Source organism: Pinus tabuliformis, chromosome 5_2 (genome assembly GCF_031772625.1).
Source record: "Pinus tabuliformis cultivar Carrire ecotype Pingquan chromosome 5_2, CPIR1, whole genome shotgun sequence".
Lineage (NCBI taxonomy): Eukaryota > Viridiplantae > Streptophyta > Pinopsida > Pinales > Pinaceae > Pinus > Pinus tabuliformis.
The window spans coordinates 976,908,011-976,921,937 of record NC_142306.1 but is presented as its reverse complement, the minus strand read 5'-3'; the positions used below and the strand labels follow the sequence as shown (position 1 = coordinate 976,921,937).

At 39.3% G+C, this 13,927-nt stretch overlaps 1 protein-coding gene across 3 annotated transcripts in view; it reads right to left on the bottom strand.

Annotated features, from left to right (window-relative positions):
• LOC149162547 (pyruvate decarboxylase 1-like) overlaps nt 1–13,670 on the bottom strand; it is a 48,679-nt gene extending 35,009 nt beyond the window's left edge. Inside the window, exons 1-3 of one of the 3 annotated variants that reach the window (XM_089435736.1) lie at nt 13,465–13,670; nt 12,155–13,022; nt 11,886–12,049 (exon numbers count right to left, since the gene is read on the bottom strand). In XM_089435736.1, the coding sequence (XP_089291862.1) occupies nt 11,886–12,049; nt 12,155–12,766 (776 nt within the window). In that variant the 5' untranslated portion in view covers nt 12,767–13,022; nt 13,465–13,670. The remainder of the gene's footprint in view (nt 1–11,885; nt 12,050–12,154; nt 13,023–13,464) is intronic. The other 2 variants (XM_089435735.1, XM_089435737.1) reach the window with 2 other exon arrangements.
• Nucleotides 13,671–13,927: the final 257 nt, after the last annotated feature.

The following is a 13,927-nucleotide window of genomic DNA, read 5'->3' as shown; positions in this document are numbered from 1 at the left end:
TGCAAGCCTGTTGATACTCCTCTTCCTGGAGGTTGGAGGAAGGAGGATGCCACTTCGGGAGAAGAAGTGGATGCCACTGTTTATCGACAGTTGGTGGGGTCGCTAATGTATTTGGTCAATACACGACCTGATATATGCTATGCAGTTAACCAGCTTTCACAAGCTATGGTTAAGCCTACCAAGCTCTTCTGGAAGGCGGGCAAGCATGTATTGCGCTACTTGAGAGGCACATCGGGATATGGTTTGTGGTACAGACAGGAGGATGAGGTGAAGCTATGTGGCTTCACGGATGCAGATTGGGCAGGGAGCCCAACAGACAGAAAGAGCACATCAGGAGGGGTCTTCAGTATCGGATCGACAGCAGTTTCTTGGTACAGCAGGAAGCAGAGATCTGTGGCACTCAGTTCAGCGGAGGCCGAGTATATGGCAGCAAGTTTGGCTGCATGCGAGGCTATATGGATGAGGAAGATCCTGGTTGGTTTGTTCGGTTCTCATTTGGATCCTATTGTGATTTACTGTGATAACCAGAGTTGCATTAAACTCTCAGCTAATCCTGTATTTCATGATAGATCTAAACATATTGACATCAGGTACCATCATATCAGAGATTGTGTGCAGCGGAGGTTCATGTTACTTTCGTACATTCCAACGGAGGATCAGGATGCTGATATTCTGACGAAGGCTCTCACCAGGAGCAAATTCGAGTACCACCGAGGCAGGATAGGGGTTGCTGATAATCCATATCTTGTCGAGAGGGAGTGTTGAGATTGCAACAAGATGATGGAGCTTAGTGAAAAGAGTCGCCTTCACTAAGTGGGCCCGCAGGCTATTTTTGGCGCAAGTCTATTTTTAGGCTATGTCTATTTTTAGACATATGGATCATGTCTATGTTTATGGATGATTGATCAAGTTGGGAAAAATAGATGGACTTCTATTTTTGATGAAAGTGTGAGTGATCACAGTGTGAGTGATCAAGTCTATTTTTAGACTCGCTGTCAAAAATAGAAAAGTCAAATATTATTATCTCACAATAATATTTGGACTATAAACTTAATCTTATTCTCTTGGAGCACTTCAGTTTGAGCTACGGAAGTGGCACATGCAGCTGTCAAAAGGAAATTCGTTTTTCTTATGAGTCAGTTGAGTTGTTGCATGCATGACTTCAGTTAGAACTCAAGTGAGTTGAGTTTGTTGAAAAGTGTGCAACAAGAAATGCTTGTTGAGAGTGCAACAAGATGATGGAGCTTAGTGAAAAGAGTCGCCTTCACTAAGTGGGCCCGCAGGCTATTTTTGGCGCAAGTCTATTTTTAGACTATGTCTATTTTTAGACATATGGATCATGTCTATGGATGATTGATCAAGTTGGGAAAAATAGATGGACTTCTATTTTTGATGAAAGTGTGAGTGATCACAGTGTGAGTGATTACAGTGTGAGTGATCACAGTGTGAGTGATCAAAGTCAAAAATAGAAAAGTCAAATATTATTATCTCACAATAATATTTGGACTATAAACTTAATCTTATTCTCTTGGAGCACTTCAGTTTGAGCTACGGAAGTGGCACATGCAGCTGTCAGAAGGAAATTCGTTTTTCTTATGAGTCAGTTGAGTTGTTGCATGCATGACTTCAGTTAGAACTCAAGTGAGTTGAGTTTAGTGGACTGGAGGTACAGTTGATGGAGTTGTGTTCAGTTTAGCTTTGTTAAACTGGTTGTATTTAGTCTAACTGATCAATAGACTAAAGATGAGTTGGGTGAATTAGTTATTAATTAATTCACAAGTTATTAACTCATAATGCAACTATAGAATACATCAGTTAACTCAGTTGCATGTCAGTGCATGTTCAGTTCAGCAGGGACAGGTGTTAGAGGATCAGATTGCTATCAGTTGTGACTATAGCTGTGCATGATGATTTGCACAATCAAAGGATTGAGTATGCCAATGAGTTTGCTCACGTATCTTCATGATATTATAGCTGTTGCTCACGTCCAACATAGTGTGGGTGACTATTTTGCAGTGTAAAATCGAGTTTGGGAAGCTATTCTCATCAGTTCTCGAGCAGGTTTGAGCAGTGGAGGCAGGCAAGCAGCGGGAGAGATTTGGAGATCAAATCTGAGCTGTATTGTGTGTAACAGGTGGAGATACTTGTGAGAAGTATTATGCTTTGTATTGTTACATGATTCAATCAATATAATATACAGATAGTGTGGGGTTTTTAGCGAGATGCTTTCCCTGGGATACATACTGTGTTTATGAGTTTGATTGATGCTTCTATGTGTGCCTGTGAATGTTTCTGCTTCTGTAAATTGATGATCAACGTAGAGGAGATTATGTATTATACATGTTCCGCTTATAATTGTATGATCGGGATAATCTCTGTGAATATGTGTTAAATTATTCAAAATTTCTACATGGTATCGGAGCTGCTTGATTTGTAGAAGAGATTTTTACAGGATATCAAGCGAGGATCGATCATCAGATCTACTATTCAGGAAGTGGTTACATTCTATTTCTTCAGGCAGAGTCTGTAATCGGGCCAGGTAGCCTCTGGATTCATCCTTCTTTTGGAAGGTGAAATATCCGGTGAATGCCCATACAGTCGATCTCTGTACAAGAAATAATTTGTTCTCACGAATTCTAGATCGGAAGCAGTTGAGTTTTGTGCTGGTGGAATTCGAATTTAATTCCAAAGCAAGAGATAAAACTCAGAAACATTCAGTTTGAGAATGGAGATAGTATGCCCCAGTATCTCACGAGGTTCACTCAGTGTCGAGATGAGCTGGGAAGTGTGGGGGTGACTGTTGGATGAGGATGGTGAGTCTAGGACTCCTTGACCTTCCTAAGAGTTGGCATAGCTACCAGGACTCGGTGAATGGAAGGGAGAAACTACCAAATTGGGAACGACTATGGTCGGATTTGATGCAGGAGGAGATTAGACGGCGCACCAGAGACAGTTCTTCATCTATGCATGATGAGGAGAACTGTGCCTTAGCGAGTAAGGCGAAGAAGGGGAAGGGGAAGGTTTCTCTTTCCGAATCTAATTCTTCCAGTGATGGGAAGAAGGTTGACAAGTGGAAGGTGAGATGCTTTCGTTGTCATGAGGAGGGTTCACGGGTCAAGAACCTGTATGCTCTTCAGGTTCAAGATGCATGCAAAGCCTTGAGCAGCGAGGCAATTGATGGAGACTTGGTGGTTGAGAGGGAGCGTATATTACCTCTCAACATGCAGAGCCAGAAGAAGTCTCAGACGATTATGGAGGAGCCACGATTGGTGCAGCAGCTTCAGGAGATTGTGGAGGAGCCACAACAGGGGAAGCTGAAAGGAGATCGAGTAGAGACATCTACTCATGCAGAGACCTCCAGTAGGGGGAAACTTCAAGCCAGGTGGGCTGAAGGATCGCATGCAGCCATACCTCCAGGTAGGAGGTGGGGTGATGTGGATTGATCGTCCCAAGGAGGAGGGGCAGGATCCTTGAGGTACCCAACCTCTTGGATGAGACCTTGCTACGGGAGCCCCGATGTGTAGTAGCAGGAACTGACTGATTGGGTAGAGACAGATGCGGATGGAGCGGTAGAGAGAGCAACAGTGCAGGGAATCCCAGGACAGCGCATAGCTAGCAGGCTGTAGCAATGCGAGAGGCACAAGTGTTTTGCACAGTGCTAGGTGGCACAGAGAGGTGTGCAATGGTGCGAGATGCATGGAGATGTTGCAGTAGCGCAGATGTCAAAGAGGGAGCACTTGTCAGCAGCAGGTAGAGCTTCAGCATCAGAGGATGTTTCTATCCCAACAGGGAGGTCAGTTGGGAGGTGCAGTGCGGATGCAATGCTGGGAGATAGAACCAGCAGCAGCACGGATGCAGTCAGAGATCAAAGTGACAGAGGCTAGAGCAGTCAGATACTGAAGAGCACAGAGATGCAGAGTTTCAGTTGACAGAGGCAATAGCAGTTAGAGACTTTGATGACAGAGCAAGTGGACCGGCCAAATGTGTTGCATGGAGAACATTCCAGAGTTACAGGATCGGGTTTGAGAGGAAGCCTTTCTTGTTGAGAGGGAGTGTTGAAAAGTGTGCAACAAGAAATGCTTGTTGAGAGTGCAACAAGATGATGGAGCTTAGTGAAAAGAGTCGCCTTCACTAAGTGGGCCCGCAGGCTATTTTTGGCGCAAGTCTATTTTTAGACTATGTCTATTTTTAGACATATGGATCATGTCTATGGATGATTGATCAAGTTGGGAAAAATAGATGGACTTCTATTTTTTATGAAAGTGTGAGTGATCACAGTGTGAGTGATCAAAGTCAAAAATAGAAAAGTCAAATATTATTATCTCACAATAATATTTGGACTATAAACTTAATCTTATTCTCTTGGAGCACTTCAGTTTGAGCTACGGAAGTGGCACATGCAGCTGTCAGAAGGAAATTGGTTTTTCTTATGAGTCAGTTGAGTTGTTGCATGCATGACTTCAGTTAGAACTCAAGTGAGTTGAGTTTAGTGGACTGGAGGTACAGTTGATGGAGTTGTGTTCAGTTTAGCTTTGTTAAACTGGTTGTATTTAGTCTAACTGATCAATAGACTAAAGATGAGTTGGGTGAATTAGTTATTAATTAATTCACAAGTTATTAACTCATAATGCAACTATAGAATACACCAGTTAACTCAATTGCATGTCAGTGCATGTTCAGTTCAGCAGGGACAGGTGTTAGAGGATCAGATTGCTATCAGTTGTGACTATAGCTGTGCATGATGATTTGCACAATCAAAGGATTAAGTATGCCAATGAGTTTGCTCACGTATCTTCATGATATTATAGCTGTTGCTCACGTCCAACATAGTGTGGGTGACTATTTTGCAGTGTAAAATCGAGTTTGGGAAGCTATTCTCATCAGTTCTCGAGCAGGTTTGAGCAATGGAGGCAGGCAAGCAGCGGGAGAGATTTGGAGATCAAATCTGAGCTGTATTGTGTGTAACAGGTGGAGATACTTGTGAGAAGTATTATGCTTTGTATTGTTACATGATTCAATCAATATAATATACAGATAGTGTGGGGTTTTTAGCGAGATGCTTTCCCCGGGATACATACTGTGTTTATGAGTTTGATTGATGCTTCTATGTGTGCCTATGAATGTTTCTGCTTCTGTAAATTGATGATCAACGTAGAGGAGATTATGTATTATACATGTTCCGCTTATAATTGTATGATCGGGATAATCTCTGTGAATATGTGTTAAATTATTCAAAATTTCTACAGAGTTTAGTGGACTGGAGGTACAGTTGATGGAGTTGTGTTCAGTTTAACTTAGTTAAACTGGTTGTAGTTAGTCTAACTGCAGATAGACTAATGATGAGTTGTTAAACTAATTATTAACTCATAATACAACTAAAGAATACATCAGTTAACTCAGTTGCATGTCAGTGCATGTTCAGTTCAACAGGGACAGGTGGTAGAGAATCTGATTGCTATCAGTTGTGACTATAGTTGTGCACCAGATCTTGCACAATCAAAGGATTGAGTGTGCCAATGAGTTTGCTCACGTATTTGGCCCGCATTTTAGCCTTTGCTCACGTCCACAAAGAGTGAGTGACTATTTTGCAGGTGAAAATCGAGTTTGGGAAGCAATTCTCATCAGTTCTTGAGCAGGTATTGAGCAGTGGAGGCAGGCAAGCAGTGGAAGAGATTTGGAGATCATATCTGAGCTGTACTGTGTGTAACAGAGGTGGAGATACTTGTGAGAAGTATTATGCTGTGTAATGTTACATGACTCAATCATTAATATACAGATAGTGTGGGGTTTTTAGCGAGATGCTTTCCCCGTGATACATACTGTGTTAATGTGTGAATGCTCTTGATGTTTTATTGTTATTGATGCTGCTATATTCTTGATCAACGTAGAGGAGCTTATGTATTGTGTATGTTTTCCGCATTAGTACATGATCAGGATAATCTCCATTGAATATGTGTTAAATTATTCAAAATTTCTACAACGTCCTCTTCCAATGCCACCAGTCTGATCAAATTTAGATTCTCCAAGAAAGAGTTATGCACAATCTCCGAAGATGACCTGATTATATACCTTTTCAGAAGAGAGAAATTGTATGAAGTGCCACGTGTCACTATTTTGACCTTAGTATCTGAAAAATATACACAGGAAACTACAGTCCGTCCTCTTTCTATAACTTCTTACGAAATTTCAATTTGATGCTCAAAACAAAAGTTATGACGATTTTCCCCAGGTCACCTGTTTGGAATGTAATTCGGGAGGCTGCAAAAAGGCTAACTTTCTCGGATCATATCTTCGCAAATATAGCACCAAAATCTTTGAAATTCGTACCCGAGGTTCAGAATGATTGCAACCCAATTGAGTTTTTTTTTAGTGTCTGAAACATCACAGAAAAAAATTTACAGCGCAAATTCCACGATAACCTGTTTGGAGCAGCGAAACCCTATAATCCAAAGCTCTGATACCAAATGTTATGAAACCAGCTCACAAAACGATAGAAAATATAGATCAATGCCTTATAATTCAGCCTCTTGGAGGGGTCAACCTCCTTTACATTACACAAAAGAACTATTCTCCGATGATTCAAATGACAAAACCTCCTTTTTATATATAAGAGTCTAAGGGGTCACAATATAACCAAGCCGACCTAACAATAATAATATAAAGCCACAAAAATAACAATAGAGGGATTCTATGTGGCACAATAATAACAATATGGGGACAATAGGGGCACAACAATAATAATAAGGGATACAACGACAATAGTAATGGGGGAATCACTAGTATAATAGGGACCTAACAAATCCTCAAATTGCAAAGGAACTTTCTGGTCTAGCTTTTGTGGTGGAACATTCTTCAAATATCCCAACATTAGAGGTGAATGAGAGCATTCATAAGAAAAGATCAGCATATTTTGAAAGTTGAGCCATTATACGTTGTTTTAATGGCTTCTAGCCTTCATCAGTTTCCCTCAAAGAATGGGTTACCATAATTGGACCTAGAACATAGATCTTCTTTTCTCCTTGAAGGGTTAATCCGTGGTTTATTTTAAAGATTTTGAGAATCGGAAGAAGTTCTTTGATTTGGGTCCCTGGTTTTGGTGTTGGGAAGGTCTTTCAAATCAACCATGGTTCTTGGATTTTAATCCTCTAACCATGAAGTCCCTACCTATTTCAGTTTGGGTTAGGGTCCCAAACTTTCCTCTTCATTGGATCATGCCAGAGATCCTAGAGGACATTGGTGACTCTATTGACAACTATATCAAAGTAGATAGTGACATATTGGCAAATGGTTTTGTAAGTTTTGTATGCATATGTGTGGAAGTGGACCTTAGTGAGGGTTTACCAAACAAAACCTTCCTAATGTGGGAAGGAAAGGAATATATCCAACCATTAGATTACGAAAATATTGTCTTTAGATGCAGAATTTTCCAAAAGCTTGGGCACCTCTAGGTTGTGTGCCTATCCTCAAAAGGGGTTTTATGTAATAAGGTACCACAATGAAGCTATCGTGGTTGGAGAGATCTGAAGGTAGTAGTAGAGTCTAAAATTCCTGCAGGTCAAATGATGAACAAATTTCAGAGTCAACAACAATCTCCCAACCCCTCAACCTCTCAAGACAATAGACATTCCCTTGCTGCATCGAAGAAACCTCCAACAGAGGATGTTATCCCAACAAAGGACAATGAGAAAACATTTTCCATCTATCTATGGGCAAAAGTGCAATCATGAGTCATATCATTATGATAGCGAAAAAGACATTACAGGTTCAGCTAAATAAGATGCAATGGTACTCTCTCAACAATATGAAGAAGCAACATATCATTCTTTGTTGTATTGGATGACCCAAGTAAGTGGATTGATGTTTGTTGGAGGAAGGGTAAAAAAGTAAAATCCATGACTCGCCCTCATTTTTAAATCTAGATCTGTAAATGATGTAATTTGGAGTAAATGATATTAGGATGTAATTTGATTTTTTGGAATTAATATATTTAAATTTACCAAAAAAGATACTAAATAATTTTGATGTGAATAATGTTAAATAAATCATATATATTTCATAGTATTATCTATATTGCTTTATTTCTAAAACATATCTAAATTAGATGCCCTAATAAATGGATATTAGGAATTTCAATATAAAAAGTAATTGTAGATTTTAAAATATTTTGAAAATTTAATAGAAATAAATTAAATATATATGACTTTATTTTCAGTGGTTTTAATAAGATGGAATATTAAAAACTTCAATTTGAATATTCTGAAATTTTGATTAAATGAATAAAACCTTAATAAGATTGCTTTATTTTTAACACATTTTAATGAGATGGAATATTAAAAAGTTTTATATATTCCAAAAGAAATTAATATAAAAATTAATTATAAATTTTAATGAAAATGAATAAGTTTAATGGTTTAATTTCAGTCAAATTTTTAGAATATTTTAAAATTTGTCATTTTCAAAAATATTCCGAAATCGCAAACCACATAAACAACCTCTCACAGCAAAACGAACACTAAGTGCGATTTCATCAAAAGCAACATTCAGTAAATATGAACCTTATTAATGTAAAACCCATGAACCTTGATAAAAAAAAATTATAATACCCACCACTAGAATCGGGAGGTCAGGTAGGGCAGTGAATCAAAGTATGGCGCTCCTATAGCGGAGAGACGAAACATGTCAGAAAATAAATTCTAGGATGCGTAAAGCGGAGAGGAGATACATTAATGAAATTCAGTGAATTTGTTACCTAGGTGATAAACAATATGGAACAGGTTCCCCACTGAAAGTGAGGTGTTGAATGGTAGCAAGATTACAACTGATGTTGATATACACAGGCTTACTCTCCATAAGCGTTGTGGAAATTGCATAGTCAATGAGCTCGTGGGCTATATCAACTAAAACACTTATATCATCAAATACTTGGACGAAATATAACATGGTGAACATCGTATACAAGGTTTATGTTGCAAACTGCAACAACTCCATCGATTCAATCCTAGAGATTTGGATGTCGATGAGGAGAAGTCTCTCTCCCTTCCATAGTCCTATGCCTATGGTCTGGGTATGGCAGATTATGCAAAGATTTTTAGCCCAAGAAGAGGAGATGGCACTGATGCAATTAGAGGAATTTTTGGTACAAGTTTGGTTAGGTTGTCCTGTTTTGGTCTTAATGGGAGCTTGAGGCTTCACAAAGTTCAAGGTTTTAGCGTCTTCTTTACAACCTGCCCATATTCTCAAGCGTGGTATGTGCTTCTCAGTGCACTTGGACTGATCAAATATATAGGTGGGATGGTTTCCTACAATATGTTTGTCAAATTTCCAGAAGGGATTCTTATTGCGGATTATGGATAAACTGTAGAGTTTCTGGAATATAGCTTCCACTAGTCATTGACACATTGCTTCTTAGATCAGTGATGGTTGGATTGTTGTGTAAAACTTTTGGTTGCAGGAAGGATAAAGTGTTTGTCAAATATTCAAACAGACAAGTCAATTTGGGGCTTGGTTAAGTATGAAATCTATTTAACAAAAGCATCCAACCAGAGAGTCTGCTGAGGGGTGTGGAGGTTGAGGATCTTCAAATGTTCTCCATCTTTGTTAGATCCTTGACCGGATTTTGTTTTTGTTTTAAGGAAAAATCGGAGGATATGACAGCTTCTGTTGTCATCTACATCCAACAATATACATGTATACCTGTGGGAGCATTCAAACTCCTCTTGGAAGGGAGGATGTTGAAGTTGGAAAGTGACCGAAGAGCCTCTAGTATTAAACATGATGCATTTATATCCCTTGTTGTAGGTTCGCAATGAGGTGCTAGGGGCGGCAGATCCTTTTCTTCTTCACGACCCATGTCTTTCAAAGAAGCCCTAAAGCTAGACCCAAATCCTCATATTGCAAAGGAACTTTCTGGTTTGGCTTTTGTGGTGGAACATTCTTCAAATATCCCAACATTAGAGGTGAATGAGAGCATTCATAAGAAAAGATCAACATATCTTGAAATTTGAGCCATTATACGTTGTTTTAATGGCTTCTAGCCTTCATCATTTGCCCTCAAAGAATGGGTTTACCAGAATTGGACCTAGAACATAGATCTTCTTTTCTCCTTAAAGGGTTACTTAGTGGTTTATTTTAAATATTTGGAGAATCAGAATAAGTTCTTTGATCTGGGGCCCTGGTTTTGGGGCTGGGAAGGTCTTTCAAATCAACCATGGTTCTTGGATTTTAATCCTCTAACCATGAAGTGCCTACCTATTCCAATTTGGGTTAGGGTCCCAAACTTTCCTCTTCATTGGATCATGCCAGAGATCCTAGAGGACTTTAGTGACTCTATTGGCAAGTATATCAAAGTAGATAGTGACATATTGGCAAAGGGTTTTGTAAGTTATGTATGCATATGCGTGGAAGTGGACCTTAGTGAGGTTTTACCAAACAAAGCCTTCCTAATGTGGGAAGGAAAGGAATATATCCAACCGTTAGATTACGAAAATACTACCTTCCTAATGTGCGAAGGAAAGGAATATATCCAACCATTTAGATGTAGAATTTTCCAAAAGCTTGCGCACCTCCAAATTGTGTGCCCCTCCTCAAAAGGGGTTTTATGTAATAAGGTACCGCAATGAAGCTACCATGGTTGGAGAGAGTTGAAGGTAGCAGTAGAGTCTAAAATTCCTGCAGGTCAAAAGATGAGCAACTTTCAGAGGCAACAACAATCTCCCAACCCCTCAACCTCTCAGGACAATAGGCATTCCCTTGCTGCATTGAAGTAACCTCCAACAGAGGATGTTATCCAAGCAAAGGACAATGAGAAAACATTTTCCATCTATCTATGGGCAAAAGTGCTATCATGAGTCATATCATTATGATAGTGAAAGAGACATTAGGAGTTTGAATCAGATGCAATGGTACTCTCTCAACAATCCGAAGAAGCAACATATCATTCTTTGTTGTGTTGGATGGCCTAGGTAGGTAGATTGATGTTTGTCGGAGGAAGGGTAAGAAAGTAAAATCCATGACTCGCCCTGATTTTTAAATCTAAATCTATAAAAGATGTAATTTGGAGTAAATGATATTACGATATAATTTAATTTTTTGGACTTAATAGATTTAAATTTACAAAAAAAGATAATAAATCATTTTGATGTGAATAATATCAAATATATTTCATAGTATTATCTATATTGCTTTATTTCTAATACATATCTAAATTAGATGCCCTAATAAATAGATATTAGAAATTTCAATATAAAAAGTAATGGTAGATTTTAAAATATTTTAAAAATTTAATAGAAATAAATTAAATATATATAACTTTATTTTTAGTGATTTTAATGAGATGAAATATTAAAAACTTCAATATTAGAACTGATGGTAGAATTTGAATATTTTGAAATTTTGATTAAATAAAATTGCTTTATTTTTAACACATTTTGATGAGATGGAATATTAAAAGTTCTATATATTTGAAAAAAAAAAAATAATAAATTTTAATATAAAAATTAATTATAAATTTTAAAATATTTTGAAATTTAATTTAAATGAATAAGTTTAATGGTTTAATTTCAGTCAAAATTTTTAAAAATTTTAAAATCTGTGATTTTCAAACTATTCCGAAATTGCAGACCACATAAACAACCTCTCACAAGCAAAACCAACCATAAGTACGACTTCATCAAAAGCAACATTCAGTAGATATGATCCTTATTAAAAAAATGTAAAACCCATGAACCTTATTCAAAAAAATTATAATACACACCACTAGAATCGAGAGGTCAGTTAGGGAAAGTATGGCGCTCCTATAGCGGAGAGACGAAACATGTCAGAAAATAAAATCTAGGATGCGAAAAGCGGAGAGGAGATACATTACTGAAATTCAGTGAATTTTTTACCTGGGCGATAAACAATATGGAACAGGTTCCCCACTGAAAGTGGGATGTTGAATGGCAGCAAGATTACAGCTGATGCTGATATACACAGGCTTACTCTCCATAAGAGCTGTGGAAATCGCATAGTCAATGAGCTCCTGGGCATCATCCAGGTGATTCACAATAACCTGCACAGTTTGCAAATTCTAAAACCCTTCGGCCTACTCAAAGAACGTAATCAACGTGCTATATATTCACGTGTACAACGTGACATACTACAGAATTTCAGAGACCTGAGCGCATGTGACCGTCTGGAAGCAGCGATACTCCTGGCTGAAGTCTGGCAGCCCAATGGTATGATGCAGAATGCGGTTGGTCCCATAGTCGTTAGAATTAGGACCCCCGACTATACAAATGACAGGCAGATTTTCACTGTAAGCCCCCGCGATCGCATTGATGATGCTGAGTCCCCCGACTGTGAACGTAACAACGCAAGCCCCCACGCCTCTGGATCGCGCGTACCCATCGGCAGCGTAACCGGCGCTGAGCTCGTTGCAGCAGCCGATGAGATTGAGGCCCGGCTCCGCCAGGAGATGGTCCAGCAACGTGAGATTGAAATCCCCAGGGACGGAGAACACGTCAGTGACCCCAACCTCAACGAGCCTCCGCGCCAGGTGGCGCCCCAGTGTGCATGAGGACGCCATCGGAGGTACTCCCGCCTGTCCGCTCGGCAATGGGCGGGCTACTGATTTGTTGCGCCGTAGTCTACAAAATTTTCCGAAATTCTTTTGCCTAGATTCCAGGCACTTTTGGCTATTCGGGTAATTCCTTAGCCTCGTTAAACGACTCCATTTGTTGCAGGTTGCAAGGCATTTCGAATTGACGTGGACAATGCTTGAATGCATCTCTGATAAATCGATTATCCGGCTTAAAATCACATAAATTTGGGCCTATGGTCCTGCCTTTCTTATAGGCTCGCTCGCGAGTCGCGAGGATGCAGCTCCCCAAAATATCCCAGAAATTCGGACAGCTTTGAAAATATTCCTTTCTCGAAGATTTGATGATGTCAATTTGCAGAATGGTGTATGAATTTATGGGTGTCAAAATCTGGGCCGTGTCCACTGTCAGGTGAATGGGGTAAAACCATAGTAAAAACCAGGCCTGGAATTTCAAATTTGATGACGTTTCTGTATTTTTTTACTTTTCGTTTTACTTTGTAACTAAATATGCGAATATCACATAAAACTCTATTTTAACAATTTTTATAAATTTATTCCACAGCACACAGTAACGCTAAGTCAAACAGACAGCCTCAATGTTCTGGAATGCAATATGGAAAACGTTGACAATTTTACAGTGGCTGACAAGCAAAGAATGGAAAAATTATTCCATAACGCACAACGCTTCCTACAAAACCTTACAGAAAAGCCATGCCGCAGACGGTATTCCAAGCCCAAACACACGCAAATTTGGCAAATCAAAACCAACGGTGATACACAGATTATGTGATATTGTGAAAAAATTAAAAAAATCACTTTCAGACCGTCGCTGTCGTTACATGTGATATTGTGAAAAAATGAAAAAAATCGCTTTCCGTACTTACCCTGTCTGCTGGTTCTTTGTTTATAGCTTGACATCCATGATCCACGTCTGAACGCCAGTGAACCCTCCGAGATTAGAACTTGAGCTTCACCAGAGCCTGGAGGAATACGCACTGCAGAGCCTGGAAGAATACGCTGGAAGAATACGCACTGCAGTCTGCGGCAGCGGCAGCGGCAGCGGCACTAGTGACTAGCAGTAGCAGATTGCAATTTGCAAGTGTCGTTTTAATTTTGAGCGGCTATGAGTGGCGCCCGGCAGATGGTAGCTGGATTATTCAATGGTATGTACCCTGTAGTAGGCAGTGGGATGGTGATGCAGTTAAAGCTTTTTATTTTAAACTGTGTGCAGCTGCCAGCGTAACGCGTTGTCTACGAGAACCTGACGTGGAAGATTTTTTCCCTGCAGTCAAATACGTTCTGAAATAAAAAATACGGACGTCAAATTCCAGGCTTGGTAAAAACGAA